The 27,820-nt window shown below is 36.9% G+C and overlaps 1 protein-coding gene across 1 annotated transcript in view; it reads right to left on the minus strand.

The window, feature by feature from the left end:
- HCN1 (hyperpolarization activated cyclic nucleotide gated potassium channel 1) overlaps window positions 1-27,820 on the minus strand; it is a 203,092-nt gene that overhangs the window by 159,685 nt on the left and 15,587 nt on the right. Inside the window, exon 2 of the mRNA XM_074570419.1 lies at window positions 19,508-19,931. Coding sequence (XP_074426520.1) covers window positions 19,508-19,931 — 424 coding nt within the window. The remainder of the gene's footprint in view (window positions 1-19,507; window positions 19,932-27,820) is intronic.

Consider the following 27,820-nt stretch of genomic DNA (forward strand, 5'->3'; position numbering starts at 1 on the left):
TTCCACTAATTTACTCTTCCAAGCTAACAAAATAACGTTTGAGCTCAAAAATGACAAAAATGAGTTTCAGCTAAGAAGATAACATTGCCTCCTTTAAGGGGAAAAGAAAAACGAAGAAAAGAAGGCAATAACTGGGGGGTAAAGAAACAGAACAGTCAAAGTTTCTGGATGGTGGTTCTGTGTCCTCTTATTTTTATAACAAAACACATATTTCCCAATAATAGTAGTTGAAGCAAATTTCCTGATTCTCGTTTTTCTAGCTACAGGCTGAAGAAAGCAAATGGACCCTTTCCTGACTTTTCAGAGTTACAAATATACTTTATATGTCTTTTGCACCAGCAATCAAGTAATATCAAACTCAATGTAATTGACAATGCTTCTGAAAATACAATGATTAAATTTATCTGCACATCAATTTGCTTAGATATGAAGCGCTATTAGGAAGCAAACATTACATTACAACATATATGAAAAAGCCAGGCCACTTTAGAGACTTCATTAATAATAGAAATAGAATTATTACAGTGCATTGGCATTGACCATTTTCTCAGCAATAACAGAGAGAAACAGAATTATTACAGTGCATTGGCATCAACCATTTTCTCAGCAATGAGCAGCTGTCTTGTAGCACTGTTAATATTATCTTTTCAGGAACTGCCAGCACTGACACTTTAAAAGCAACTGCTTCCACCTCTTCTGTCACCGGTGGTTATAAACACCTTACAGTAATGTGACAACTGGCAAGGCTCAGGAAGGCAAATGGAGCAAAGTTAATTTTCAATGGAAAGAAGACGGAAACACAAGTGCAGAAATATTAAACATACCAGTTTCGATTTGATACTGAAATTTTCGAGTAAGATGCAGATATAACATCTGCTTATCTTTAGGAATGAGCAAGAAAGGTTCTCCTCATCCCAAAAGCCTCTACAACTTCAAACAAAACACAGATGTTTCTGTGTGCACTGTAATAGGTACAAGACTTTTTTGCAATATAATAAAAAAAGAAATAGGGAGGCATTTCTCAGTGCGCAGCCTGGAGGCCAGATCACTTATATGAGATAAGGAATAGATGAATTATTTCCTAAGTAGTTGCCTAGCGAACAAAATGGAACTGCTTCAACAGATCAAAAAGGGACTAGATAGTCTGATAGTTCAGACCACTCACTAGGGAGTACAGGAGCATAGCCAGGCAGGGACTTTATCTGATTCTCCTGAGCTTTAGATGACTTATCTCATTTACAGAACATTATTCTTTTTGGCATCTCTCTCTCCTGCTTGCATCTCTCCCTGCTTTGATGAAAAATATTCAGATATGAGGTTTTTCTTCACTAAAGAGCTGTCACTGGTAGCATCACACTTTCCTTTTTTAAAATTATTATTATTATTTTTGGCAACCATGAATTGGAATCCTCTGTTGAAAGCAGAAAATGCCAGCTCTAATTATTTCAGAGCCTTAACTTATCACTGCCAAAATGAAGGCAAGATTGGCATGTCACTTGGGTGTGTTACAACACAAGGTCAGACATTGCTACTGCTGTTACTGGAATTGTCTGCAGTACATAAAAATAGCATAACAAGAAAAGAAAATCCCTACTAATGGGTAAGGAATATTTAATAGTCTGTCAGTGGAATTTTCCTTTCGTTGATTACAGTAACCTCCCTACCGTCTTCTCCCAAAGAAAATAAAAAGGTGGACAAAATAACATCCAGGCCTAAACAAGTTATATACATGGAACACAAAATTCACAGCAGACCAAAAATATTATTAACTTTAAATATGTTTTTCGAAGAAGCTGAGGCTCGATGGCCTTATAGCTACCCAGCACAGTTGCATTTTTCATTATTTTTATATTACTCATGGAACTGAAAAGAAAAATTCATATTGTGAAACATCTTCAAGGAAATCCTGGAATTCCCCCACTCTAGAGACAGGTGTTACAGCAGACAGACCCAATGGGAGCTTCTCAGTGTCCCCTCCCTCCCTATAAACTTGCTCATGGGATTCCCTCATACTTGAATCTAGAGAATCACCGAATTTAAGAAATTATGAAGAATAAAAGAACTCAGACCCAACAAAATTTTGCTTGTGTTGGAAAACTCTGAAAAAGCTCTTTTTCTGGTGGGTGATATGTCTCCTCAGAAATGCAGGTTGCTAAAAGCACATGAAGCCTGTCTTCTCTTTAGAATTTGCTATACTCAAATTCAAGCCTTCAAACTGTCTTCAGAGTATTACATATTTTAGTCCTGAAATCTAAAAGCCTGCCAAATGCTCCAAAATGGAGACTGTAGGAAACAATGATGCAGAACTGAATATTTCACAACTTCAAAAAAACCCTTGCATTTCTTTAAAAGGTCTTTGACCAATAATAAGAAACCATACCAAAATAAAACAATTCATGTTACATACTACTTCTGGAGGAAAAAAAAAATCAGTTCTAAGTAGTTTGACAAATAAGACTTAAAAACCAATATTTAATTGTCCAGCATTAGACAGTGCTCACAGAAAAGTTAATTGAAAGGAGTAGGTGATCTGCGAGGCACACAGCAGTTCCCTACAAGCTACAATTAAATGCAACTGCATATAAATCTATTTGCCTAAGAACTGCAGCTACCTCAAGGCCATAGTAGATGTGGGGAACATTTAACACTGGGATTTGCATGGTCACAAGGGAGCAAGACCAGCAGAGCATCAAAAAGGGCTCGTCTCTAACAGCCTATTCAAGTTCTTAAAGACCTGCTCCTTGTTAGGTATAGAGAATGCTGTAACCCCATTTATCTTCCAGGAATAAACAGGATAAAGGGATATAGACGTGTGAATACTGATGGATCAACGATCTGTGCTAGCTAATCTGCCCTACAAAGAAAAAGAATGTTTTAGTGATCCTTTTTGGCCACTGCTGAGTCTCACAACCACTTATCGGTGGCATACCTAAAAGGCATAGAACAAAGTGAATTTGTAACACCTTGCTGAAGAATGGTGCTATAGGACCAGGGAAATCACTGACAACAATTAAACATAAGCATTGGTATATATTAAATATCATTCTGGATTGCTATCAACTGTGTCAAGGTTATAAGCCTATCTGCATTACCCAGAGAATGCCAAACCCCAACTGGTTCCCAATTTAAAAAGTGCTGACTGTCTAGGAATTGGCTGAGACGGGACAATACAACCTTGTACCTTATGATGCATTTTATATACCAAGGACACCATAGCAAACAAGCATTTGTGAAGTCGGGAGAATCTTCAGCTGTCTACTGATTTAGAAATCTCACATTTGGAAGTCCACTTTGAGATAACTCATACTTCACTCCTTCAAGGAAACAAGGAAAGATGTGACAAATCAGGAGCCCTGAACAGATGTAATTTTTTGAGAAAAAAAACCTTTAAAGTTTTTGATGGTGTATGGTACAGGTAAAATCACCCAAGGTCACAGGAGAGGTGCATAACTACAGTGCAATAGAAACTGATTTGAAAATACGATTTCAGTGGAAGAAATTGTAAACAGTGAAAGATATATTAATTTACAGCAGATAGAATAGCAGCCTTTACTGATGCTGGTACACTTAGCATGACTAAAGGTAGAGTATATTATGTTTACATGCCAGGAAAGACCACACTATGAATTACAAAGCTGTTATTTAGGGTAGAAATACATTTTGCAGAACAGTATAAAATACAAGATAAGTCAGGCCACGCATTGCTCTGAAGGTATGCAGATTTTTACCTTAGCCTTTTGAATATAATACCCCATTTTCCTGAGGCATTTTGGCTCACTGTTTGCTCTTACACTGATTAGTTTTCAGGGCAGCAGATCTATGTCAATGTTAGACCACCTTTTATGATTTTTCAATTACCAATAGTTTATCTCATCACAGTTTCAACCAAGGGGTAGATTAAGTCACCAAACTCCTACAGAGACTTGCTTTTTTATGCATTATCATAAAACTTCACACTGAGCACTTAAGGATAAAAGGCTTATTAAAATGTGCTTTATTCATTGGTAAAAATGTTTTTTCTAAACTAGAAATAGTAAGTAGAGGATTGAAAGTCTAGTAATGGGCCAAATCATCTGATGATTTTGATACATCTCTATCCATTTAAGAGTTATTATAATTGATTTTGTTCCACCTACATAGTAGCATTCATCAACCAACACTAGTGAGTTGACGAACTCTTTTCCCCATATCCAAGAAATCTATAATAACTCTTTCAAAGTGCATAACACAGAATACATAGGTCTGTTTTTTAAGTACAAATACGTCATCTGCCATGGAAAACATTGTGAAGAGGTAGAATCCTACTTAATCATTCTTTGCCTGCTACTTTAGAAATATTCTGAGAACATCATCTAAGGTAACTGAATGCTACCAGTATTCCTGCAAAGCTCTGGCACAGTCTGAGATCTGAAACAGACTACGCCAGTTACATGCGTTACACTTAAACACAAGAGCAACTTAAAAAGAAAAGTTCAAAAAGGTTAGATTTGTTCTTCTATTCCACATTTAAAAGAACTTTTCAGCAGACATATCTATTTTTCCTCTTGCAAACGCATGAAATGGGTCAGCAAGGTAAGTCTTGAGGAGACTCCAGGGTTTCCATCAGTAACATGGAAAATTCTCTAATTTTCATTGGTGCAGTCTCACTAAATTCAGTTGAGATGAACTGACTAGATCACTGAATTCAAAATATTCCAAGATGAGCTTCACCTTCTCATTCTCACCAGGTCGTACACCTTATTTCTTCTGTACACAAGTAAATTCTCCACACTAGCGCTGGGCAGAAGCTTGACAGTAGCTCTAATAGCCAAGTCTAAGAGGGCCGCTAGGTAGCATATTTTGAAGCGTTCGTTCTCCAATGCTTAATGGGTGTCTGGGCTTTCTGCCCAATTTTTGGAGAGAGATGGACATTTCAGATGGTGCTGCTAAGAGTCATAACAGCTAGTCGATGGGAAATGTCAGGGCTGAGGCATTGCCCTTTCTGTGTGTGTCACGAAACAGTCATTCCACAAAACCCACACATACCCACACTGCCTCTCCGTCGGTATGAATGCTCCCACCACGAGGACAGAGCCACGCACTCCATTAGGAATCGCATCAAGTCAGGTAGGGCAGCATGCCAGTGCAAACCTTGTCCCACGCCAACCCTGCCTGAAGTCCTTCAGACCAAGGAGCAAAGGGATTCCTGGTCTCCTGCTTCCTTTCTTCAAGACACTTGTGGATGATATGGTGGACTTTCTTGTGTTCGTTTCCTTTTATAAAATAACGCACTGCTACTACAGGTAATTTTTTTAATGGAGAATAAACTTAATGATTGGAGCAACTCTACATTCTGTAGCTTTCATCTGGCATGGCTTGCAAAAATACTCTGTTTAACTCAGCAAATATGACACGTTTAGAAAACTGGTTTTCTCTCTTTTGTTTCCAAATGTAAAAAAAAGAAACTGAAGCATATGTCTTCTTGGTATGCTTATTTGCACTAGTCTAAGTAAAAACTGTCACTAAAACCTCTCATGTTTTGCATCTTCAGCTATGGAAACAGACTTGAGGGACTTGGAGCTACAAATTCAGTAACAGGCTCTGACCCTCCATGGCCACTGCCTGTGAGCACAGAGCACAGGCTTTCTGTCTTCCCAAGACACTTACACAACACAAAGGAGGAGGTAGGGGACTGAAAACATATTAGAGGAAAAATATCTGGGGCCATATTTCTCGGCGTGAAAAAACAGATGGAGGTCACTCGAGTTCATTTGCAGCTCAATTTAAAAATAAACTACAATTTGATAAACTTTATCTTTGTAAAGCATCAGAAATGTGAAAATGCTAAAAAATATTTAGCAGATTTATATCTCTGTATTCCTAAATCATATTTTCAAGTATAAATCATCCAGTGAAAAGAACAATGTCAGGCCCCAATATAGTATCTACCCGGATACTGGAGTACTGCACATGCAAAATGCTATAAACATGCGGAGAGTGGAAATGGTGCAAATACCGCACTTGCGACACTTCATTCCCAAGTATAGTGATTACAACAGTTCAGCTCAGCTGCTGCCTACCCATGGGATCTGCGTGTGTCTGACCTTACTGAAGGTAGGTAGGTAGGAATAGGTAGGCAGGTAGGTAGGTAGCTGGAAACCTGCTTCTACACCTCTCCCAAACTTCCCTAAGCAGCCCAGATGACCAGAGATTCATGGACATCCAAGAATTAGAACACGGCAATTGAACTGGCTTGATGAAGAGCGAGAATATTCCTTTGTATTTTACTAATTAATTCAGTTATTACATGATAATAATATTACTGCAAAGCTGGAGACGCCAGTCAAAACTGGAGACCCAAAACATAAACACAGGTTAAAAGATGATGGCTGTTACAGAAAATGGAGAAAAAACTAAGGTAAGGCTAGTTGAAGGCAAGTAAGTCTTCAAGAGTCTTCAGAGAAAATATCAGACGTTGTGATTTCCAGTCTAAGTTCCCTCAGTGTTCTAAACTGCCTAAACTGACCAGACATAGTTATAATTTCCATGAAGATCAGCCATTCTTGCCATAATAACAAGTATGAAAATACAACAAAATATTCACACATAAAATTAATAAAGCACTATCTACCAGATTAAGAAGCAGTTACATTGAATATACTTTGTCTCTCAGGATTTCAGAGAGACAGTGTCTTGTGAGGTGCCACCAGTCTTGTTTTTTTTTCATGGGACTGATTCTGCTGAGTATTTGTAATGACAGGAACGCAGTCAGGGGAGAAAGAAACAAATGGAGTTCTCAGCTTACTGACGTAGACTGGACATCAGGGTAATGGACATGATTCACACAGGTCTGTGTTACCACCAGCCACATGACTTGTATAATTTTGACATAACTTAAACTAAAAGAATGTTGTAGTCAAAGAAAATATCACAGATGAGCTTTTTGATACTGGTTTTCTAGACAGCAGTAGCTAACAAGAAACACCAGTTACAGAGAAAAAAAGTAATTTATGGGCACGAGTTTGCTTGCCCCTTCTCTTGTCAGATTTTCTTTTTTCCCCCTCCTTTCCTTTTCCCAAGGTTTAGCATGCATAATGATTAATTTAGTATTACAATTTTTGAGTATATTTAGCACTGGAACATAGAGATAGAGGTGCATTGCTGCTCCAAAAAGCTTACTGTCAAAAGATCAAAAAAGGAGACCTAAAGAAAAATGAGACTCCTCAAACATGTATAATAATCCTGAAATTCAAGCTTTAAATATCTCAAACTATACCTATTTCATGACTTAGCAAAAAGTTACCATTTTTTATTGGTGGGGAATTGTTTTGTACTGCACAGATGCTAAACCAGTACTGGGCTAAATTTTCTAATTCTGAATGAGATAATCACTAAAGAGCATCATGATATTCTTCAAATCAGAGAAAAACCTCTAGAAAAAGTGGAAGGAAATACATAGGACCACAATCATGACTCAGTGGGACTGTAAGTTTCAAAACTGTTTAAATGAGGGGAGGAACAAAATTCTGTACTCGAACAACTAAGAACTAAAAATTTTAATTTTATATGCTTCCTTTTGCATTTTATAGAACCAATCATAGAATCATAGAATGTGTTTGGTTGGAAGGGACCTTTAAAGGCCATCTAGTCCAACCCCCCTGCAGTAAGCAGGGACATCTTCAACTAGATCAGGTTGCTCAGAGCCTCATCCAGCCTGGCCTTGAATGTCTCCAGGGATGGGGCCTCCACCACCTCTCTGGGCAACCTGGGCCAGTGTCTCACCGCCCTCATTGTAAAGAACTTCTCCCTAATGCCTAATCTAAACCTGCCCTGCTCTAGTTTAAAGCCATTGGCCCTCGTCCTATCGCTACATGCCCTTGCAAACAGCCCCTCCCCAGCTTTCTTGTAGGCCCCCTTCAGGCACTGGAAGGCTGCTGTAAGGTGTCCCCCGAGCCTTCTCTTCTCCAGGCTGAACAACCCAAACTCTCTCAGCCTGTCCTCATAGCAGAGGTGTTCCAGCCTTCAGTGCTGAATTCATAAACCAAATATTTAACTGACTATCTTTCTTTCATTGCCTGTTCAAAAATAAGAGAAACTTACTCACTAAGATGAAGCATCTTAGCTGAGGTCAAATAAAAAGATGTTCAGATTTCTCTGTGAAAAATAAAGCCCAAAATTTATACTGCTGTACTGTCACAATGGTTTTCAATTCTTAGCTCTAACTAGGTTGTTCAACACAGACACGTGCAGTTTTAAAATTACGATGTAGCTGAAGAGTTCATGTCTTCATCTGGTATTCAGATCGTGTTCGTGTTCACTTTACACAAAGGATCCATACACATCTAAACAGGGGGAGAGAGAGTTTCCCAAAGGCAAGATCCAAAGTTGTCAAAATTACTTTCTCACCCTGAAGAGCACTAGTAATTGGCTGAAGCAGACAGCATGGGAATTGCTGTGTCACAGGAAAGCATCCGGTTTAGCTGCTGTCAAATGCTACCAATTCTAAAAACCCTGCTGAGGTAAGAAAAAAATAAATGCTTGTACATCAAATATAAACTTAACTGTTCAACAAGAGTTGAAGTAGTGAGTCAATCCATTATGTTAACAAACAGAAAAATCATGGATGTAAAAATTTTGGTGTCGATTAATTTCACTTTCACTAGCTTCCATGGGAAAAAATAATGGAAATGTTAAATGAAAAGAAAAAAAGCATGTAAAATTCTACCAGCATTTGTTTTATAATTATTTTAAAAATAAGCTATCTCTTCATGGATTTACTTTGATAAAAAAAGTTACAGTGTTGATTAATTCTACTCATGCAAAGTATGTTGACACCTTCATTTCCAGTGCCTATGCTGATTAAGAGACACAATAAACAGACTGATTTTTTTTAACTATTTTTAAAAGATCAATAAACATACATATTTGTGATATGCAAACATTAACAGAAAAAATAAATAAAAATCTAAAGGGGCTAAGCTGTGTATTAAGTTACTAAAACTGTCACATAATAAAAAGGACAAAGAGAAAACCACATTTATTGTATAGGTTGGTTTTGCCATAGGCAAAATAAATAAGTGATGGGGATAGGAGTGTTTATACAATTGATGCTGAAGGAAAAGCAGTGTTTCACTTAGTTCATCGGAAAGTCTCTGCAAGAAAAATGTAAGTTACTTGTTTGGATTCCATATCTTAAAACTTCCTGTTGATCATAACAATGCATCAGTTCTAGAAGTTACCCTTGCCTGTTGAAATTACATTTCAGTTGCCTTTTTTTTTTTTTTCCATTTCCTTGTTAAAACATATCTGATATTAAATTTCCCCAACTGGAAAACAATTCTCATGTGTGATGCCCAGTCATTTTTGAGACAGATGAAGACATAATTCATGTCTTTGGTTGAGGGAAGAATTGATCATCCTGAAGAGAACCACTACACCTTTTTCAATAATGTGCTTTGGAAATCCCGCAGGAAGTTACTCTTAAAAACACATTCATTTTAAATTACGCACAGCAATATTCTCTCTCCAGGTCCAGGTTTTGGCCATAAATCTTACATTCCTCTTTCTTAAAAGTATGAACAGAGGCATCAACTCAGCAGCAAAACATATATTTTAGTGGAGATTAAAAATTGTTTGTCATGAGCCTTTGACTATTTTTGGTCACTTAAGGTAAACTGAGCGTATGATGCATGGAGGAGAATAAAAATTGTAGATATGACCATTTTCTTTGGTTTAATTTCAGAGGTAGAGATGCTGTTAGGAGCCTTCACACTTGCAGATGTGTCTACATGCACATTTGTTTGAATTACCATTATTTTCTCACCTTTTTTTTTTTGACACTCACATCTTTCCTCTTTTCTACAGGCAGCCCAACTGTATAAGGCCCATAGCTCTGGCAAAGATTACAGCAGTTATATCATAATTCAGCTGCTTTCATCTTTTTACAGAGGTTTTCCTCCATACATACACATGCTATGCAGGGCTCTATTGTCACAGCTGCTTACCCAGGATGCAAAGCAGGACCTCCAATGTTGCATACCATTTTGTTGCACAAAACCAAGGTTGAAATGACACCAAATACGCCGCAAAAATACACTGGAAAGACAGCCAGTGCAACTACAAGGCATCCTACCAAGGTAAGCAGATGTACAGTTAAGCTTGATGATACTAGTTCTTAAAGCAGAGAGGCTGGAAAAAAAGAGCTGTTTGAAGATAACAATAAGTTACAAAAAGGAAAACACTATGAGGCTAGACACATGGAAAGGCTATGGCAAAGCATATGTCTGGGTTTAGAAAGATGAAAATGGTGAGAAAGAGCATATTCCTAGTGCAGTATGGTGAGGAGAGCCTAACAGTTCAATCACAGCCTTCATTTCTGCTTCGAAGCAAGAAGCACAGCTCTGACAACCTCTGAATTAGGTTATTTTCCTGTTCTTTTCAGGTCGTAACTATATTTAAATCATATATTACGCATGTGGGATAATGTCATGGTTATTTGGAATAAACTCCATGAGATTCAGGTTAGAAATAACTCCTTAAATATAACTTGCAGCTGGAAAAGCCGCTTCTACGCTGCCATCTCACTCCCTCAGCCCTCTCTAAATAGGTTTACATTATTGCATCTTACTCCCTAAGTGGTTAATTCAGACCATTTTATACTTATAAAGCAGAACCTTGTACCTAATAAACTATTAAACCACTATTCTGTTGTCCTCAATGGGACCCATAACAACAGAAACCTACTTAAACAAGTAGTGTCTCAGGTGTTTTATTGTATTAGAAGGCAGTTGAATTTGATCAAAATCAGAACATGATCCTCAACCCATTGACATGCAGTGAATTCTGCACCATTTCAGTCCTGGACTTATTTGATAAAATGCCCCGGTGAGCTAAGGTATATGACAGACTGGGAGAATAAATAAAGGCAACAGTGCACAGAAGGTCTACCCAGCACAGCCCACCGTGACTTCTCCAGATACCTCCCTCTTCTACCTCTCAGATCTTCCTGAGATAACTGAGGTAATGCTCTCCTACAAAATCCCACAAATTAACCAGCACGCTCTTCTCTGCATAAGAGATCAAGAGAATACAGTGTTGGGCTCTTGTTTTTTTTAATTTAAAAAGCTGTTCACAGCAACCGACAACTTTCTCCTTAAAGTAGAACATAGAATGGTATCAACTTGAAATATAATGAATTATCTTTCCACCTTTCAATACATGGTTACTTAATTTAAAAATTAACTGCCCCTTGTAGTCAAATGTTAGGAAAACTTTAAAATTGTTCATACCCAGCTCCTACTCGTATATGTTTCTGGTTAATTTTTCCTGTATAACTTGCTTCTCAGCTTTCAATGAGTAAAGATGCCTTGGTAAAGACACCTTGTTGCTTTCTTTAATAAATAAATGAATAAGTAATGCATTAAATATTATTACAGTGGATTATAGGTCTCCCATTTCAACTGATAACAGCATATTTTACCATGTAGACTAACAACCCAGCTTCAAATTTATCTGCTTACAAATTATTTTAAAAGTAGGTCCGTTTGGCATAAAATGGCCAGAATGTATTCCTAACGATCTCTAAAGATGATATGCCCTAGCAGCTACATAAAGAGAATACCAAGACAAATTAAAATCTGTATGTAGATCTAAGGTATTTATTCAACTGGCTTCTGTGCATGCAAAGATCTATTGGTATTATGCAAACAAACACAGAGGGGAAGGATCTTCCAAGGCATTAGTGACAAGCTGAGAATACCTTTGTTAAATTACTGACACTGAGTAATTTAGGAGTGTAAACAGTCATTCTGAAGTGGTCACTATTAATACAAAGATGAAAGTGCACAGATACCTGAATGGATTGTCCTTAGCCTGAAAAGGACAAACGCTAAAATAGCCATTTTTGTTAAAACACATTGGGAAAAACTGAAAACTCCAATTCACAGGTTCCCTGTCTGTCTCTTCACTGCAAGGAACCAAGGGCAGCATGTAACATGTGCACTCACTGCAACATTACAGTGTCTGAATGGTGAACCATGATCCAGACCAGGGGCTGCCCAAACAGCTCTTTGGCCGTCATCACCTTCTCCGACAGCTCTTCAGCTCCAGGGAGGGAGCAGGACGACATGGTGAGCGGCTGGCAGCTCTGTCTCACAAGAGAACTAAACCTCCCCCCTTGCCTGACATGGGGTGTATCCATCAGGCCATTACCCTGTGAAAGTAAAGCGGGCTTGTTGCTTGTGTTAAAAGATTAGGATGGAAGAACATGAGGCTTTTTTCCAAATCTGCAGCCAGAAGTAATGTGTCCAAGCTCTAGCAAGTGCTAAACATGGAAATTGTTTAGCAGAATGGCTAAGAATGGCTTAAAAACTAATGAACAACAAATTAGACCTTAAAAAATTCTTCTAACAAACCTTTGTTACACTTCAGTGTCAAAGACAGGATGATGCAGTTCTGATCGTTTTCAAAACTGATTGACCAGCATCACCTAGAAATGTTACTGCAGGCACAAACCCACCTTCTCGGATCTACAGCCGAGACTCACAGCAACAGACCCATTACCATAGAAGCAGACAAAACTCATATAAAGAAGAAAACATTATCTTCCAGCATTCGAGTTCAGGGAAATTTATCTCAGGCTATGTTCCACATGGTTCATCTCCCAGGGAAAACATCATTGCCTCACAATTACTCCCTTGGCGTAGGCACACAAGAAAGGCAGCTCAGTTTGCACCGTCTTAAAAAGGGGGTAAAAACATGAAGCGAGAAACTTTACACTCGTAACACTTCCTATTTACTCTGTAGGGGGATGGATTATTCTTTCTGTGAAAGTGATTATGCATAGACCATAAAGTAGGAAATTAAAAAACAGAATACTCTATGTCTTGCTTGCATTTTAGTAACTGCCTGTTCTACAAATGTGCTACTCTTTTTCAGCAGTTAGTATTTCATTATTAGGAGACCATGGATCACAATGCCTTCTAATTGTCTCTATTCGTTATGTGTATTTTCCTATTTTTTTTTTTTTCAGAATTTAAAAAAGTGAAAAATAAGAACTTGAGAGTAAGCACTGCCATCTACACCAGTGATTTCATGCACGCATGCTTTAGCTGCAATGATACATACTTTTCTCAAATAAATAATCTTCATTGAGATAAATGAAAAAGCACTGGCCCAACTGAGCATAATTTACCCACCTAATGTTAAAATATGGATAGTTTCATGTAAACAAAAAGGTTTACATGAAATGAGACCCATTATCATTTCCCATTTGGAACACTGTCAATTTAGTAAAGATTGTGTTAGGTGCTCTGTTTAGTAAAACACAGACAATAAGCTTTTAAGTTCCACGACAGAGAAGAAAAAATATTATTTAACAGCATCGAGGCTTGCATATCTAATTATTATGAAACTGATCTTTGCTCTTATGAAAATGTTTCGATTCGCAAGTTCTTTCATATTATAGAATGCTTTATTTTGGAATTTAGATATTATTTATGTATCTTTTCTATCATTTCAGTTCTACACATACAAGCAAATTATATTTAGTAAACTTGAACTACACCATCAAGACATAGTATCAATAGCTTCAACAGCATCAAAGAAACTGCCTTCACACTCTAGTTTTAAGTGGAGCAAGAAAAGGGCTATTAGTCAGGGTTCTGGCTCTATAGGATCAGAGTTTGCAGATAAAATACCTTGCTCTCAACTGCTGTCATAGAGACAGACTGTCCATTAGCCAACACCACAACTGAATTAGGGAGGAATACCAGCACTGTGAATCCTACCCAATAACGAACTGACAGCCCGCACAGCTCCCAGGTAAAAAGGGAACGCGTTCCCTCTGGGGAACTGGGCTGAGCAACCCTCTGCCCCGATGAAGCTGGAGAGCTCATCTTCTGCCACAGCTATCTTCAGCAAGGAGCCCTCTGAGATTTTGTAATTCAAACTGCAAGCAAACATTTTCCCCCCCTAGATTACACAAGGCATGGAGCTGGTCAGCAGATGTCAAGCACACGTGACAACAGCTTCATCTGGTAGGGGAGACCACCAAACAAGGAGGAAGCCACAGCAAACCTTGCAGATGTCTGAGATACAGCCCAACACAAAATGGAAGTCAGCTGTGTAAGACATACATACGCAAGCGAGAATCTGCACACTAAACAACAACATGAATAACTGGTCTGCATATTTATTTTGTCCTGTTGGTGTCTACACTTCGTAGTAGTAAACACTTCTTCAAAAAAACAAAACAGAACAAAACCAAAAACCCCCAAACAAACAAAGAAAAACAAACAAAAAGAAAAAACAGTTCCAAAGAGCTCAGGTTTTGATATTTCTCATTGATCCACACAACCTGTCTACAACCATAGATTTATTTTATGTGGGAGGACACAACTTCGCTAATTTATACATAAGGCATTTACCAAGTACAGCTTTCCTAAAGAAGGCAAAACTTGCTTTTCTGTATCTTCCTGTAGAAAGTGGCAGGAAATAGGCATTTTCTCCTGCTTCAGTCTTCTTAATGGTAGGAAGGCAGAAGACACAAATACAGAGGCTTTGCTGCAGAATTCACAGACTTTGTGCCAGTAAGAGAAGGTGGGGCTCTCCTATGTCTTCTTTCCCCTGGAGTTTTTTAACAAATTTCCTCCCCTCACTCCCTATGAGCTAGACAACTCATATTTGATTGATGCATCTGTAACAGGCAATAAAAAAGTGTGTCATACTTTAAGATAATTTACTTTAAAAATGCCACTCAACTTGTACTGGTGTGCTTATTTGCAGTACTTCACTAATTGACACAACTTTATAGGGCCTAGAAAATATATTTTAAATTATCTCCTTGGAAGACAGGAATTAAAACTGAATAAAAAGAAAAGAAAAAAAATATTATGTCACCTCCCATTTCCATGGGACCATTAATTAAAAAAGTTAAACTCAATAATGCCATCATTGACAGGGAAACTCCACGTCTTGTAGACACAGTCCTGTTAAAATAAAATAAAATTAATAATCCAATCAATAATCAAACATGTGTTTTCATCCAAAACTACCAAGTACCCACCTAACTCATCATCTCTCACTTCCCACACAATTCCCTAGTCAGTGATCAAAAGGAGAGAGAAAAAACCTTGACTTCTCACCTGCCTGTAGGGGAAAGAACAAGCGGTTTGATTTTCTATAGGGGACTGAAGTCCCTACCTACACAAAAGACCTACCACAGAAATAGCAGGCTACTGAAGTAAGAGTTGTCCTTTGCTGTCCAGATAACACAAGTGTTCTTTCACAATATTTTTATTTGGGCAACAAAAACGACTCAACATCGCGTACATGTAATACGTATTTTTGTACTGTTGTCCACAAGCAGAACAACAAGGAGAGGACACCTAGTGGTGATCTGTGATAATTAGGGTGGGTAGCGTGGAAGCAACAGATGAAATTGTTAATGCAGGACCTGATTTGGCAAAGCTCTTATACACTTACTTAATTTTTAAGCACTTTAGTAAGACTTAACATTCTGGCAAGCTTGTATTTATGAGCTTTTCTGGATCAGCATTACTGTGATCATTAGAAATAAAACAGTAAAAAGTAGAATAAGACATGTCTGTGTGATATGCTCAGAAATATATTTCATTAAACACCTGAGCTTTAGCCAACAGCTAGAATGGATATTAACACTTATGTGGGTTCATGAAACTTGAAAAGTTTTGGCAAATTGAAAAGCAGATTTCAGTACAAGTCAAACCAAAATAAGACATGGCTACAATTTACAATTATAGCATATTTTACTAGATGATTTTTTCCAAAACATAACCTTTAGGCACATCTTGCAATAAGCATACAGCCACTTTAAAATTTGTTCTAATTCTAAGTAATCGGACTTCTCAGAACAAGAAAGACCTAGAGTACAGTTTTGGAAGTACCATTTCTATTTACTCATACATCTACTAGGTTTTGTCCTGTGATTAGAATAGCTGTAAGCAAAGCCATTAAACGCTGGGTTTTAAGCATTTTTTGGAAAAGATAAAAATTAAATCTATATCATAGACAATTGTAAAGCAAAGTGGCTTATCATTTGACATGTAACAATGTATTTATTCCTAATTGTCCATATCTTTTATTTTTAATTGTTCAGTTACCTATGAGCACACTTAACTAAGAGTAACTTACTAGTTGCGTGCAAACCTATATAAAACATTCAGGGGTCAGCAGCTTAAGCAGTGTCATAATATAGGCTAAAGTAAATAAGAATGAGGTCCATTATGTCCTGTTTGTTATTTTTAGGAACCTATGCTAAGGAAAAAAAAAAAAAAAAAAAAAGAAAATCCAAACTAAACTCACTGTCAGAAATCACTGCAAATTACTGCAAAAGTATAATTTCTGCAGTCATCAATTTAAATAATATTTTTTTTCTTGCATATTACAGCATATGATTTTGTTTAAATAAGTATATGATCTATTTGTCAACATCTGAGTTGTAAAGAACTGGAATATTGATATTGTAGCTAAAAAGCAGTTTTAGGACAGTGTGAATTTGCAAATTCAGTAAATTAATTCCTGCTAGCATATCTCCTGTCCCTTTGTTAAAGTGTTTCTTCCTATTTCCACTGAGTCATTCATTTGGATAAGCTAGTAACATCAGACTGATATGAATATATCAATCAGATTTAATATATATTGCACCACAGGCTATAACTCTGTTGCTTCATAACAGTTAAGGAGAAAGCTTCTGCAGTGCATACATTATTTACCTCAGTATTATTCAATGTGTCTGTTAGGTGCTTCATCTTGGTTTAATTTATTTAAATGATGTGGAAATAAATTAAGAAAAGGAACTGTGTTTCACCAGTAACATATAAAAATCTTTTAAATTTTTGCCTACTCATCTTAAAGTTCAGGATACTGCCCAACTGACGTCCAGGTATGTGATACTAAAAAAGGAAAAGCTCAAACAATTTCAGCCTGCTTTTTCAGTTGGAGGACATATAAATACCTCAATAGGATTAACAGATTTATTATGCAACCTGGTTTGTGCACCAATCAGTTTTCTATGAAGTATACTCTTGGCAGGTTATGAAGAATGAGGTTGCTGGCTGTACTCTCAATATTTTTGACATAATGCTCATTATTCTGGATCCAAATACATAGTATGTCATATTTACCTGCACCACAGTTAAAACTGACATGTCAGCCCATATGCAAAAACTATTAAATCCTTTTAACCACACACACCGAGTCTCCAGTTCTGTGTCATAAAAATTAGGTTGCTCTCTGTTGTGCATGTGCAAACACACACAATACAGAAAAGATTAACATCAGCAGCAAAGGTGTCAATGACTGTCCCCATGGGATCATCCATCTACTGTTTCCTAATTCAGCAAAGTTCATCCCTACCTGTTTTTTTTGTTTTAAAACATCACAATGCTATGACACAAAAATTCTCCAGAGTGGTAATAGATCACCGTGCAGAACAGGCACACAAGCTACATCCAAAGTAATAATAATCCAACGTAATAATCAACTACCGTGATAACAAAAGCCAAATATGAAATCCATGAGCGCCTTCATTTCTGATATCTGTAAAATGCTAAACAAAAAAACAAAACAAAACAAAACATTTTTTTCTTGCACAGGTTTAATTTTGGGATTTACCATAAACTGATTCAGTCTACATATTTATCACTGTTCTCACATGTTCTAACACTCATCAGAAATCTTTTTTAAAAGCAGCCAAAGAGCTTCTTGCTGCTTTGTTGTAGGCTTAATGCCCCCCCCAGTTCCCTCCCCCCAAAAATAAAATAATTCAGACCCTCTTTCACCTTCCTGAGAACATCCAGGGAGCACGAAAATGTGTTAACATACACAAAAAGATGGACTCCACTTTTTTTTCAATACTTGCCAAATACAGTATCATACAAGAAATATTTCACAAATTTTACTAGTCCAATCAAAGGTGAGGCTGCAATCAAGTGGCCATTAGCAAAAGACTAAATGGGCCAAACACCAGCTATTGCTGGTTTGGACCACATCCTCTGGTCACTTCTAGTCCCACTTAGTGGACAATTCAACTATTTTTCATTTAGAATACCTGGTTTATCTTTGAGAACAGACGGGGCGGGGAGGGAGGGGGGGAGGTATTCATTTCTCTGCTTAGTAGGGCTTTAAAGTGGTAAGCTATTAACTCAAGCTGCCAGAAAGTAATGCCATTGAACACGTTTCAGAAGGTTGTCTCTCTGTAAAGCACAGATGAGACAAAAGCACAGCTTTATGGTAGAACTGCAAAATATGCTTAATCATTTGCCTTAGTTAAATTGAGTCCAGAACTGCAGTGCTCTATTTCTGTGTCAAAAACATAGTTACACTGCGTTACAGGGAGGCAAAAAGAAGTAGAATTTACAAAATACAGTAATAAAAAATAATTACCTATTTCAGGAGCTTTTTAAGAAACAACTGTAAATTTATTAGAATTCTATACTTAGTATCATCCAGCATCATGACTTTTTAAATATAATCTGACTTTATTTGAGATGTCTTCACATTTAGGTTTCTGTTTAACTAGAAAGTGAATATAATACTGAGGTGAACAGCAGAAGAAGCACCAGAAATGGTACACCATCCTTCAATATTATTGTAATTAAATAAATCTTTATCAAAGTAAGTAAATAAATGTATGCAAATCTATTTTAATAGTGCTTCTATGAAAATACTTTACAAAATAATTCTTATTACACTTGCTGCAAGAAAGGTTTAGAAAACAGCAGTTATTTTTTCCCATGTTTTTAGCACTTCCTTTTAAAATATATTATGATATTTATAACTACAGAAATGGGGACAGGCAAGAAATGAAATGACTGAATCATGGTGGTATATGCCAAAGCATTAAACACTTCTAGCCCAAAGCATGCCAAACTAGGGAATGCCATAATTTCCTGGAAGTGTCACCATGCCAAATTAGCAGGCAGCATAAGGTCACATCTGGAAATAGTGGACTTGACAGTTTAGAAGGCAATGACTCAAAATTTGAACTACCCGTTTTTTATAAAGAAGGTCAGTATTTGATATATTCAGCCTACATACAGCCTTCAAATAATGAGCATTCTAGGAATTCTACTCAATTATAAATGGTTTCAATTTCTCCTGAAATAGAAAAATATGAACGGGTATTTTAAGTTCTCTGTGATTACAAGAATATTGACTTCATAAGTTTAAGTGCTAGTCACCAAACTCAAACGTAGATTCAGGTGGTTGCTAAAATTTCTAGTATTCTCAACAGGAGCCCACCCATGCTTATTGTGTTGATTGTCCCAAACATATTTTTGGTCTTTGTTGTTAGCAGAAAGAAGATGGTTACTCTGTACTTTTTTTTCCAAGAAGGCTTTTCTACTAACATCTGTATGTAATTACACTAATTGGCAAGTGAAAACTCTTTATTCCATTCTGCTTCTTGTGTAGCTCTTCAGAGAAACCTGACTAGTTTTTTGTAGGAATAAGATCTTAGCAAATGATGTTATAACTGTATAAATCTTACCTCTTCCCACTGGTGTATGTATCTAATCAGTCTTGAAAGGCGTAATAAACGTAACAGGCTGAGGATTTTTGTAAATCTCACAATACGAAGTGCTCTTGCTGTCTTGTAAACCTCTGAATCCATTCCTTTTTCTACAATGAGAAAGATATAATCCACTGGTATTGATGAGATGAAGTCAACCACAAACCAGCTTTTTAAGTAATTCATCTTAATGATTTTAGGGTCCAGTATTATTTCAGAGCTGTCTTCATTTACAGTCCCAGTTCTAAAATTCATGATCAAGTCCAATAGAAAAACAGTGTCTGATGCCACATTGAAAATAATCCATGGTGTTGTTGTTTGTTCTGTGAAGAATGTGATTCCAACTGGTATAATGACAAGGTTTCCAACCATCATTATGAGCATGATTAAGTCCCAGTAAAACCTTAAAAAAAAAGGAAGAAACAGAATGGTTGATGTACTGTGGTAAAACACACTTAGAAAAAGGGTCTCAGTCATGCCGCCAACTTCACCTCAAGTTGCTTAAACATTTTGTTAATGCTAAGAAAACTCTCATTCAATATATTCACGATCAGTAGAGATGGCAAAGTAATTAATACATTTCATTATGTGCCTTCCTTCTCAAAAATACCAATCTAGGATAAAGACAGTACTATGGCTTATCACTCCATGGTATACTTGAAAGGTGTGCATGTGTGGTACTCAGTGGACTTCTCCAGACTCCTGTCAAAACCAATTAGGGGGGTTATATAACTAAAACTGATGTCTGATGCCAATCAGAATTGCTTTAGCAATGCAATATTTTTTTAAGGCTTCTATCCAAATGGAAACCCAAATATCTAACAGATATTAAATCTAAGTACCTCTTTGCAAATGTACTCATACCATTACAGTGATGGAATAAAATTACAGGAAGAGAAAAAAAGCACTGAAGCAGAAAATAGAAACAAAAATTAAATAACATCAAAACCTTCATCCACTTTTACAACCTGAACTGAACTTTCATGCATTTTTACAACCTCATAGTCTATCTTCTTTCAGAGCTAACTAAGAAGTCTGGACAGTAATAGCTGCAACTTGCATAGTATAAAATGGATACTGCATTTCACCATTTTGCTCCAGAAGTATCTAAAGGCTCCCTCTGATCCTGTTAGAATGCTGCTAAGGGTGCTTGATACAGATGGTACACTGAGCCACACTCATAACTTTGTATCTATCTTAGAATGGTGAGTAAACCCACCTGTTGCATAGAATATACATCTATCCTGATGGAAGACTTCCAGGGGATGGTAGTATATACTCAACAGATTTTAAGAAAATTATGGTAACTCCTAAACGTTAAATCGTCAAAGAAAGTTATTCAATAAAAGAACTGAAAGTGGCCTTGAGAAAGCCTGAACCCAATGCACAACCTCTTGTTCTGCTTGAGAACATGATCGGGGAGGCACAGACAGCAGTCGACAACAGTTCCCCATGAACTCATTAGACTTTCTAAGAGACTAGAGGCAGAAATGTCTTCACAACTATCTCCCTGCTCCAGCCCTCCATGGCAGTGGGGCCCCGCGCGGTGCACGTGTGATAGACATGCCACCAGCACACCACTCCCGCACTGACTTGCAGGCCACTTCATCACACTAGCACCAGCCTCCTGTCGTGCAAGAAACACCTTCATCTTGGTAAAAGTTCATGCAATCAACAATAATAATAGTTTAACTGGCCACAGAACATTTCAGAATCATGAGTTTAGTTTTTGCTGGACTTTCACAGAGCATATGGATTAGATTTCAGAGATTGCTTCTTGTATTTGCCAAATGATCCAGGCTTACAAATTCCCTTTGTTTCACATTTGTCCGTAAAAATACTTATATTTACAAATTGCTGATCTGAGAATATAAATAATTAACTGTAACTGTAAAACATACTAAAGGAAGAGTAGCAGAGGATTGAGAGTGGCATGAAACTTCCCAGTTTAAAAATTCTTTATTCCAAGATAAACTTAGACAACTTAAACTAAACTTAAACTAAACTTAGACTTAAACTTAGCTTGACTATCATTTGAGAGAATAGCTAGAAAAGTCCATTTAACTGGTACTTAGAAATTGCATGAAATAGACTTTACAAGTAATTCCCTGTGTACCACAATGTGATTTATGTCTTACACATTTTCAATCTTACCATAAATGTGACTACTAAGTGCTATAAATATTCAGTTTTATCCAGCCTGTATATATTTTCGCTCAGCATGTGATGGTATTCACCATATCCATATCATATCTGTCAAAAACTTCCCAATTTCTCTTATCTTTTTAAACTCGTGTAATAGACTTCTTGCTGTGCTAGATTCCTTTTCAATAATCTAGAAGGGGCTACTACATTCATGTATCACTTCTGCTATTATCTACAGGTACCATTACCACAAACACTTTTACAATGCTATCGACCAAAATATTTCACAAAACTGTTGTGGGAGAATAAACGTCTCCAAGGAATCCTGAAAATGAGTGGAAAACAACTAGGAAATAATCACAAGAGGCATGCTTGTATCTGTGGCTCACGCCTAAGCAAAGCATTGCTCAATTTCAGATTGACCTTTACGTTCACCAGCACAGGGAGCAGTTACGCAACAAAGGCTAACCCAAGCTGCACAACAGCCAGCCAACATAAAATATAATACAGAACCAGGTGTGTTTATCCTACAGTAATCCATGGCTTAGAGGATCATTATGTACTGTGATTATGCAAAACACACTGGAGTTCCTGATGTTGCATGTCATCAAAAGTGGAAGCGTCAGGGTTTCGGTAAGAAAACAAGATTGAATGCTAAGGACTATGAGATTGTACCAGTTTTGTATTTTGATTTTAGCCCACTATATAGTATAAACTGATCGGTTAGTAAGATAAACTCTTATTATATTATGATATATTTTTCATTTAGAAGTCATTCTCTTTTAGGAAAATGTTTCCAAATGCCATTCTGTTGGCCATGTTACACGATATTTTTCTTCCAGGTGAGAAAAAACTAGACGCAACTCCCTGTATTGCCCTTCTGTGACCTGTGCAGAGAAAGTAATACAATGCGTTCCTTGCCTACCGGTTCAGAACATTCTACTATTCATGTAGCTAAGGGCAAGCTGAAAAGCTTTACGAGATAGTGCAAGGAGCTGAGACACTGAGGCAGTCCTTTGCTTCAAACTATTTATAGCATTATTTATTTATTTTTGGTGTGGTGGTTATACCACAGTGAGGATGGTTATAAATTTAAAACTTACAATCTCAGAGTTCCAGATTTGCATAAGGTATTCTAAAATGTTGACAAAAAGCAAAGAAGAGAGAGGCCTATGACACAAAATTTTTGAGAACGAGGAAAAGAAAAGAAGAGCCTGGGGGTAGCGAGATCTTTCAGAGCAATCAGAAGAAAGAAATTACCTTAGCCCCATAGCAAACAGCTATACCGCTTACTGCCCCTCCGAAACTAACTCCGTACAGCTACTGCTAGTAGCCATCAGCGGAAGGTACAGAGGCCAGCACCACACCACACTGAACTACTCCTGAAACTTTCAAAATGCTTCTGAATGACTCGGAGGTTTAATATCTCTAGTTGAAAAAAGTCAAGTATTAAAAAAGTATAAAAAAAAAAACCAGGTTGAAGTTACATATTTTCTAAATTTTAAAGAATTCTTTTATACAGAAATAAAAAAAAAATCATCACACTAATTATTACTTTGGTATTCTCAAATAAAACTAGTTGGATTCATAGCCATCTTTCAGTGATCTTTTCACTCATAACTTATCTACTGTACTTTCAAAACTTATGGTAATAACACGGTGTTTTTTACAGCTCTGGAACATGGTGCTGAAGCTTTGGTGGTTTATTTATTGCCACAGGCTATCTTGGATAGGATGAACAGTTCAAAATGAGTGCCTACCTAAGCAGCCATAAAGAACTACTTAGTATTAATTAATCAATGCTTGTACTAAGCTTAATAACGTAAGGCACTATAAATTCTAAGAGGCATTTCATTTTCCACTTTATATATCCAATCCAAAGAAAACTAAGTCTTAAGGAAGGAAATTTCGGCTCTAAATTGTTAATTTTCTGCATAATTTGCTGTATAGACAGCTGTGTAAAAAGTCATTCAGTTTTGCCTTCTTTATTATTTCCCTACAGTACACTCATATTGACCCAGCAGAAGTTTTTGTGGTCTCACAAACCATATGGCGGAGTGAACAGCACTTCTAAGGCACTGGGTACTGTGACTTAAGGCAACAGAGCAGTCAGGGATTTGCTTAAGTTTTCCAAGTTTCCAGAAAGATCATAAAAGTCTGATTATTTAATAGAAAAGGGCAAACCATATCAGTAAAACTTCATGAAGTTCAGTCACAAACAGTCGTCAGTCATGTTATAAAGTGGGAGGTCTTTGAAAAAGGTATTCATTCAAATTGCTTGTAAAATATTTTTTAAAGCAAACCTGATGCATCTGAGACATGATTTTACTGTACACATTCAGAGAATCAGGAACTGTAAAAAAATTTTCACAAAGCTCCTCTTCAGTTAAATATTTTGATTGACTAGCAGATGCTTGGTGAAATGAACACTGACTTTTTTTATCTCACCTTCAAACACAGCTTTGTTTCTTTTGCTTTCATGGATCATCAGTCACCTAACAGCGAAATCAATGTGCTATACCAAACAAAACAATCCTAGTAGAAATAACAGTAATTTAAAACTTTATTACAACGTACTGTAACAAGCACTAAACTTAGTATTATCTATGTCAGAAATTGATTCTCACAGGACATGCCATCTTACTCTTGCTGTGCAGCCATATTATACTTTTAGTAAGAGAGATCAAAACTAGACACACCTGAAAACATCTGCAACTTCCAGATAACTACTGGGATGTGTTGGAAAGGACAGGAGAACGAAGAAGGGAGAGTTTTTTTCAGGGCACCCAAATTCTTTTCATGATTGCACAGGTGTCTGTGCTTGAAAACTTTCTGAAAAATCATCGCTTTTTTTTTTTTCACAACTTGAAAGTGAGGATATCCCCTTCTGCCCAGCTATCCATTTCATTCTGCTCGTCTGTCTCTCTCTTACACATACACACACCTAGAGGAAAGCATGCTTCTTCTGGGAAAAAGCCATATAAATTAAATATGAAATTCCTTCAATTTTAATAAGAGATATGGCATTCAGCATCCTCCATGGAACAAGTTCTGTTTAAATGGTGCAAATCTATTGTGGAGTGCTTCCATGATTTTGTCTGATGATTTTTTTATTTTAAAATTTCCAAACTTAGAATTTACTATAACTATCCATGTGATCACATTAATACAAATGACTAGTGAAGTGACACTTCTTTACATTGGCCAGGTTTGTACTAGCAAACAGGTTACTTCTGCAGTTGTGCTGTCCTTCTGTATGGATAAAATTTTCCTCATCTGAAGGTACTTAATTTTGCAAAACTTTAGGAAGACAGAAGGTCAGGTTTAGTTTTTTGATTTTTTTTAAAAGATAAACTGTTCTCCTGAAATTGTTGATTTATATTCTTTATTCTCCTCTATTTCCGCTGTGACAGGTTTTAGCTTATGTTAAGTAAAAGCAAACGAGGAATCTTGTAAAGCTGAAGCAGAGTCCCTTCCATGGCTCATCCCTTTTGATTGTAAAGCACACGCTACAGTAGAATACTATCTCCTACACTTCAACTGCTGAGGTTCAAGGGCAGAAATATTATTAAGTAGAAGGCTGTGACACTTTCTCAGGTGAAAATTTCATCAATAATTGCTCTTCTTTTTTAAACTAAAACATATCGATCTAAATGAACTTTCATTGACTTAGCTAGGTAACCTGCTGACGCAGCAGAAGGGCTTTCTCTACCTGCCTGAGACTAGTCAGTCTGGGATGCGGCAGAGGCTGGTATTCTGACAACTCAGTTTCCCTGCCCAGATTTTGAGCAGTAGTGGACCTGGTAATGTTCCAGCCTGATGGTTTCATTCTGATTCAGACTAAAAGTGATTAAAAAAATAAAATAATAATGAATTTTTCACACCAGCAAAAATCTTCATTTGATTGTCTTGCTGAAGTCTTTTACTTCCAGGTTAGCCATGTATACTTAGAGATCCCATTTATGTGCCTCACTGTTATTTTTTAAATATTGATGCAACTTCCTACCTGGTAGCGGAAAAGGAATTCAAAGAGAGATTAATAAAATTCAGCAATACTGAGTCTCCTTTTTATATAGCCATAGAATGTATCTAAAAATTACAAACTTACACAATTTCAAACAGACTTCATGAGTTTTATCTGATAACTAAACACAACTTAGCAGTGGAGATTTTCAATTTGTTGCTCAGTTGTGATTCTATCTGCAAGGCAGATGATTAGATAAATGCAGCTCTCGGGGGACCTGATCAGAGCCCAGCAAAGCCAATGAACAGCAATTTACTACTTTCAAAAGGCTTTGGTTACAGCATTTGGTTAGGTTTAAAGACTGAGCGCTTCAAAGGCTTGATTACTAGAAAAGAAAATCACAGTACTGTCACTGTGGTGACTATAATAATTAACATTACACTAATACATACCTATAAATGTATGTATATTTTCAGTAAATTCAATTAACATTTAAGAAGTGGACATTTCATCACAAGATTTTTAATTCTTGTATGCATGCAGTAGCGTCTGTCTAAAGTTTTTATATTATTTTACATGCATTGACAAATTAAGTCTCAGATTTCTGAGAAATAAAGGTAGAGGAGTAATGTTGCCCTCATTGCATACGGGAAGGGAGGAAGGAAAGGACAAAGAGACATTTATATAATATGGCAATATTATTTAATGATGAGTCTCTTTGGTTTTAGCCAATAATCCCCTATCACAAGTGCTTAAATACATCCATATTTGCAGTTGCTTTTCCTCCAGAGAAACATATTAAACTACAGTAGAAAGAATTAAAGCCTGACTTCCACTTAACCTTGTGCAGGAACAGTGCACCACTGCAAGTGGAGCTCAGATATTGCTTTTGTACTTCCCCCGTCTTTACACAGTTCCTCCTTTCTTCAGCCCCATTCCTCGGCGAAAAAGCAACGTGGTGCTCCTGTCCAGATAGCTACCAGGTAGGAGAAAGTGCTGATGAAGAGTCAGGACTCACAAATGAGCCTTCTCCGGCAAAAAGTTGAATCTGTCTATGCTGACCTGTATGCTGGTCAAAACGAGTGTATTTCAGATCATCAAGACTGCTTCTGCATCAACACGCGTCATAGCCCAAGTGACGTATCTTCCTCAAATTTACCCTCCCTGTTCAAACTGTTAGACCACCGCCTCTCAGTATCAGGCAACGTTTTGTGAAGGGACTCCAGCTGATTTGTTTCAGTTTCATATTACCAACCCTTTAACCAATTGCAAATTGCCGCATACTGATTCTTTAAGTGTCAGCAAATTTCTGTAGTGGATCACTGTAAAATACACATTCACATTCTCAAATTAGAAATGACCACTTTACAGGCATGAGGAAAAGTTTGAAAGAGACAGATCTAAAAATATTTCAGCTGCAAAATAATCTCATATCTCATGTTGGAACACTTGCATTAATTAAGAATTTTGTGGTGACAGTAATTTTAAGAGTGCCATTTAGAAACATGACATTTAGGATGCCTCCATACTAAGTAAAAATTCAGAGGCTTAAATTGGGAGAAGCCTTCTGTAATTCTTCTCAACAAAGCCTCATGTAAAAAGGAAGGTAACTTAATCCACACGCCCTTGCAAAATGAAGAAAGCCAGACAGTATCACCTAATACTCTTCTTTAATAGATTATTTTTTTTTTAACTAGTTCAATCTCTCAATTATCAGTGTAATCTTTAAAGTTTCTGCTGATGGGGAAAAGTCTATTTTCTCTACTTATCTTCAGAGAAGGAGAGGATGGGGAAGACTGCTCAGTAGCTACTGACAGACCTCAGTCATCAGGTTTGGTGAAGAGCCTGGCCTGTAACCACCAAATGAGCTGGCACAATTGGGTTTTGGAGGTGAATACCTCTGATGAAAAAAAAAGGACTAGGACCATCAAACTTAGTTCACCTAAGACATGGAGATTTATGGTATTTGACATATATACTGCTACTACTAACAAATTCATTCTGATAATCAGAGATAAAACTGGCTTTGTCCATACAACTGTACAAAGATACAGTACATTTAGACAAGCAGCTTCAACCACAAATTTTCATTTTCTAGAATTTGGTGCACCATTTCTTGAAAATGTTTGTTGAAGGCAAGACTGGGCACTATGTTTAAACTGAAAAAAAAAAAAGAGGTAATC

Source organism: Larus michahellis, chromosome Z (assembly GCF_964199755.1).
Source record: "Larus michahellis chromosome Z, bLarMic1.1, whole genome shotgun sequence".
Taxonomy (NCBI): Eukaryota; Metazoa; Chordata; class Aves; order Charadriiformes; family Laridae; genus Larus; species Larus michahellis.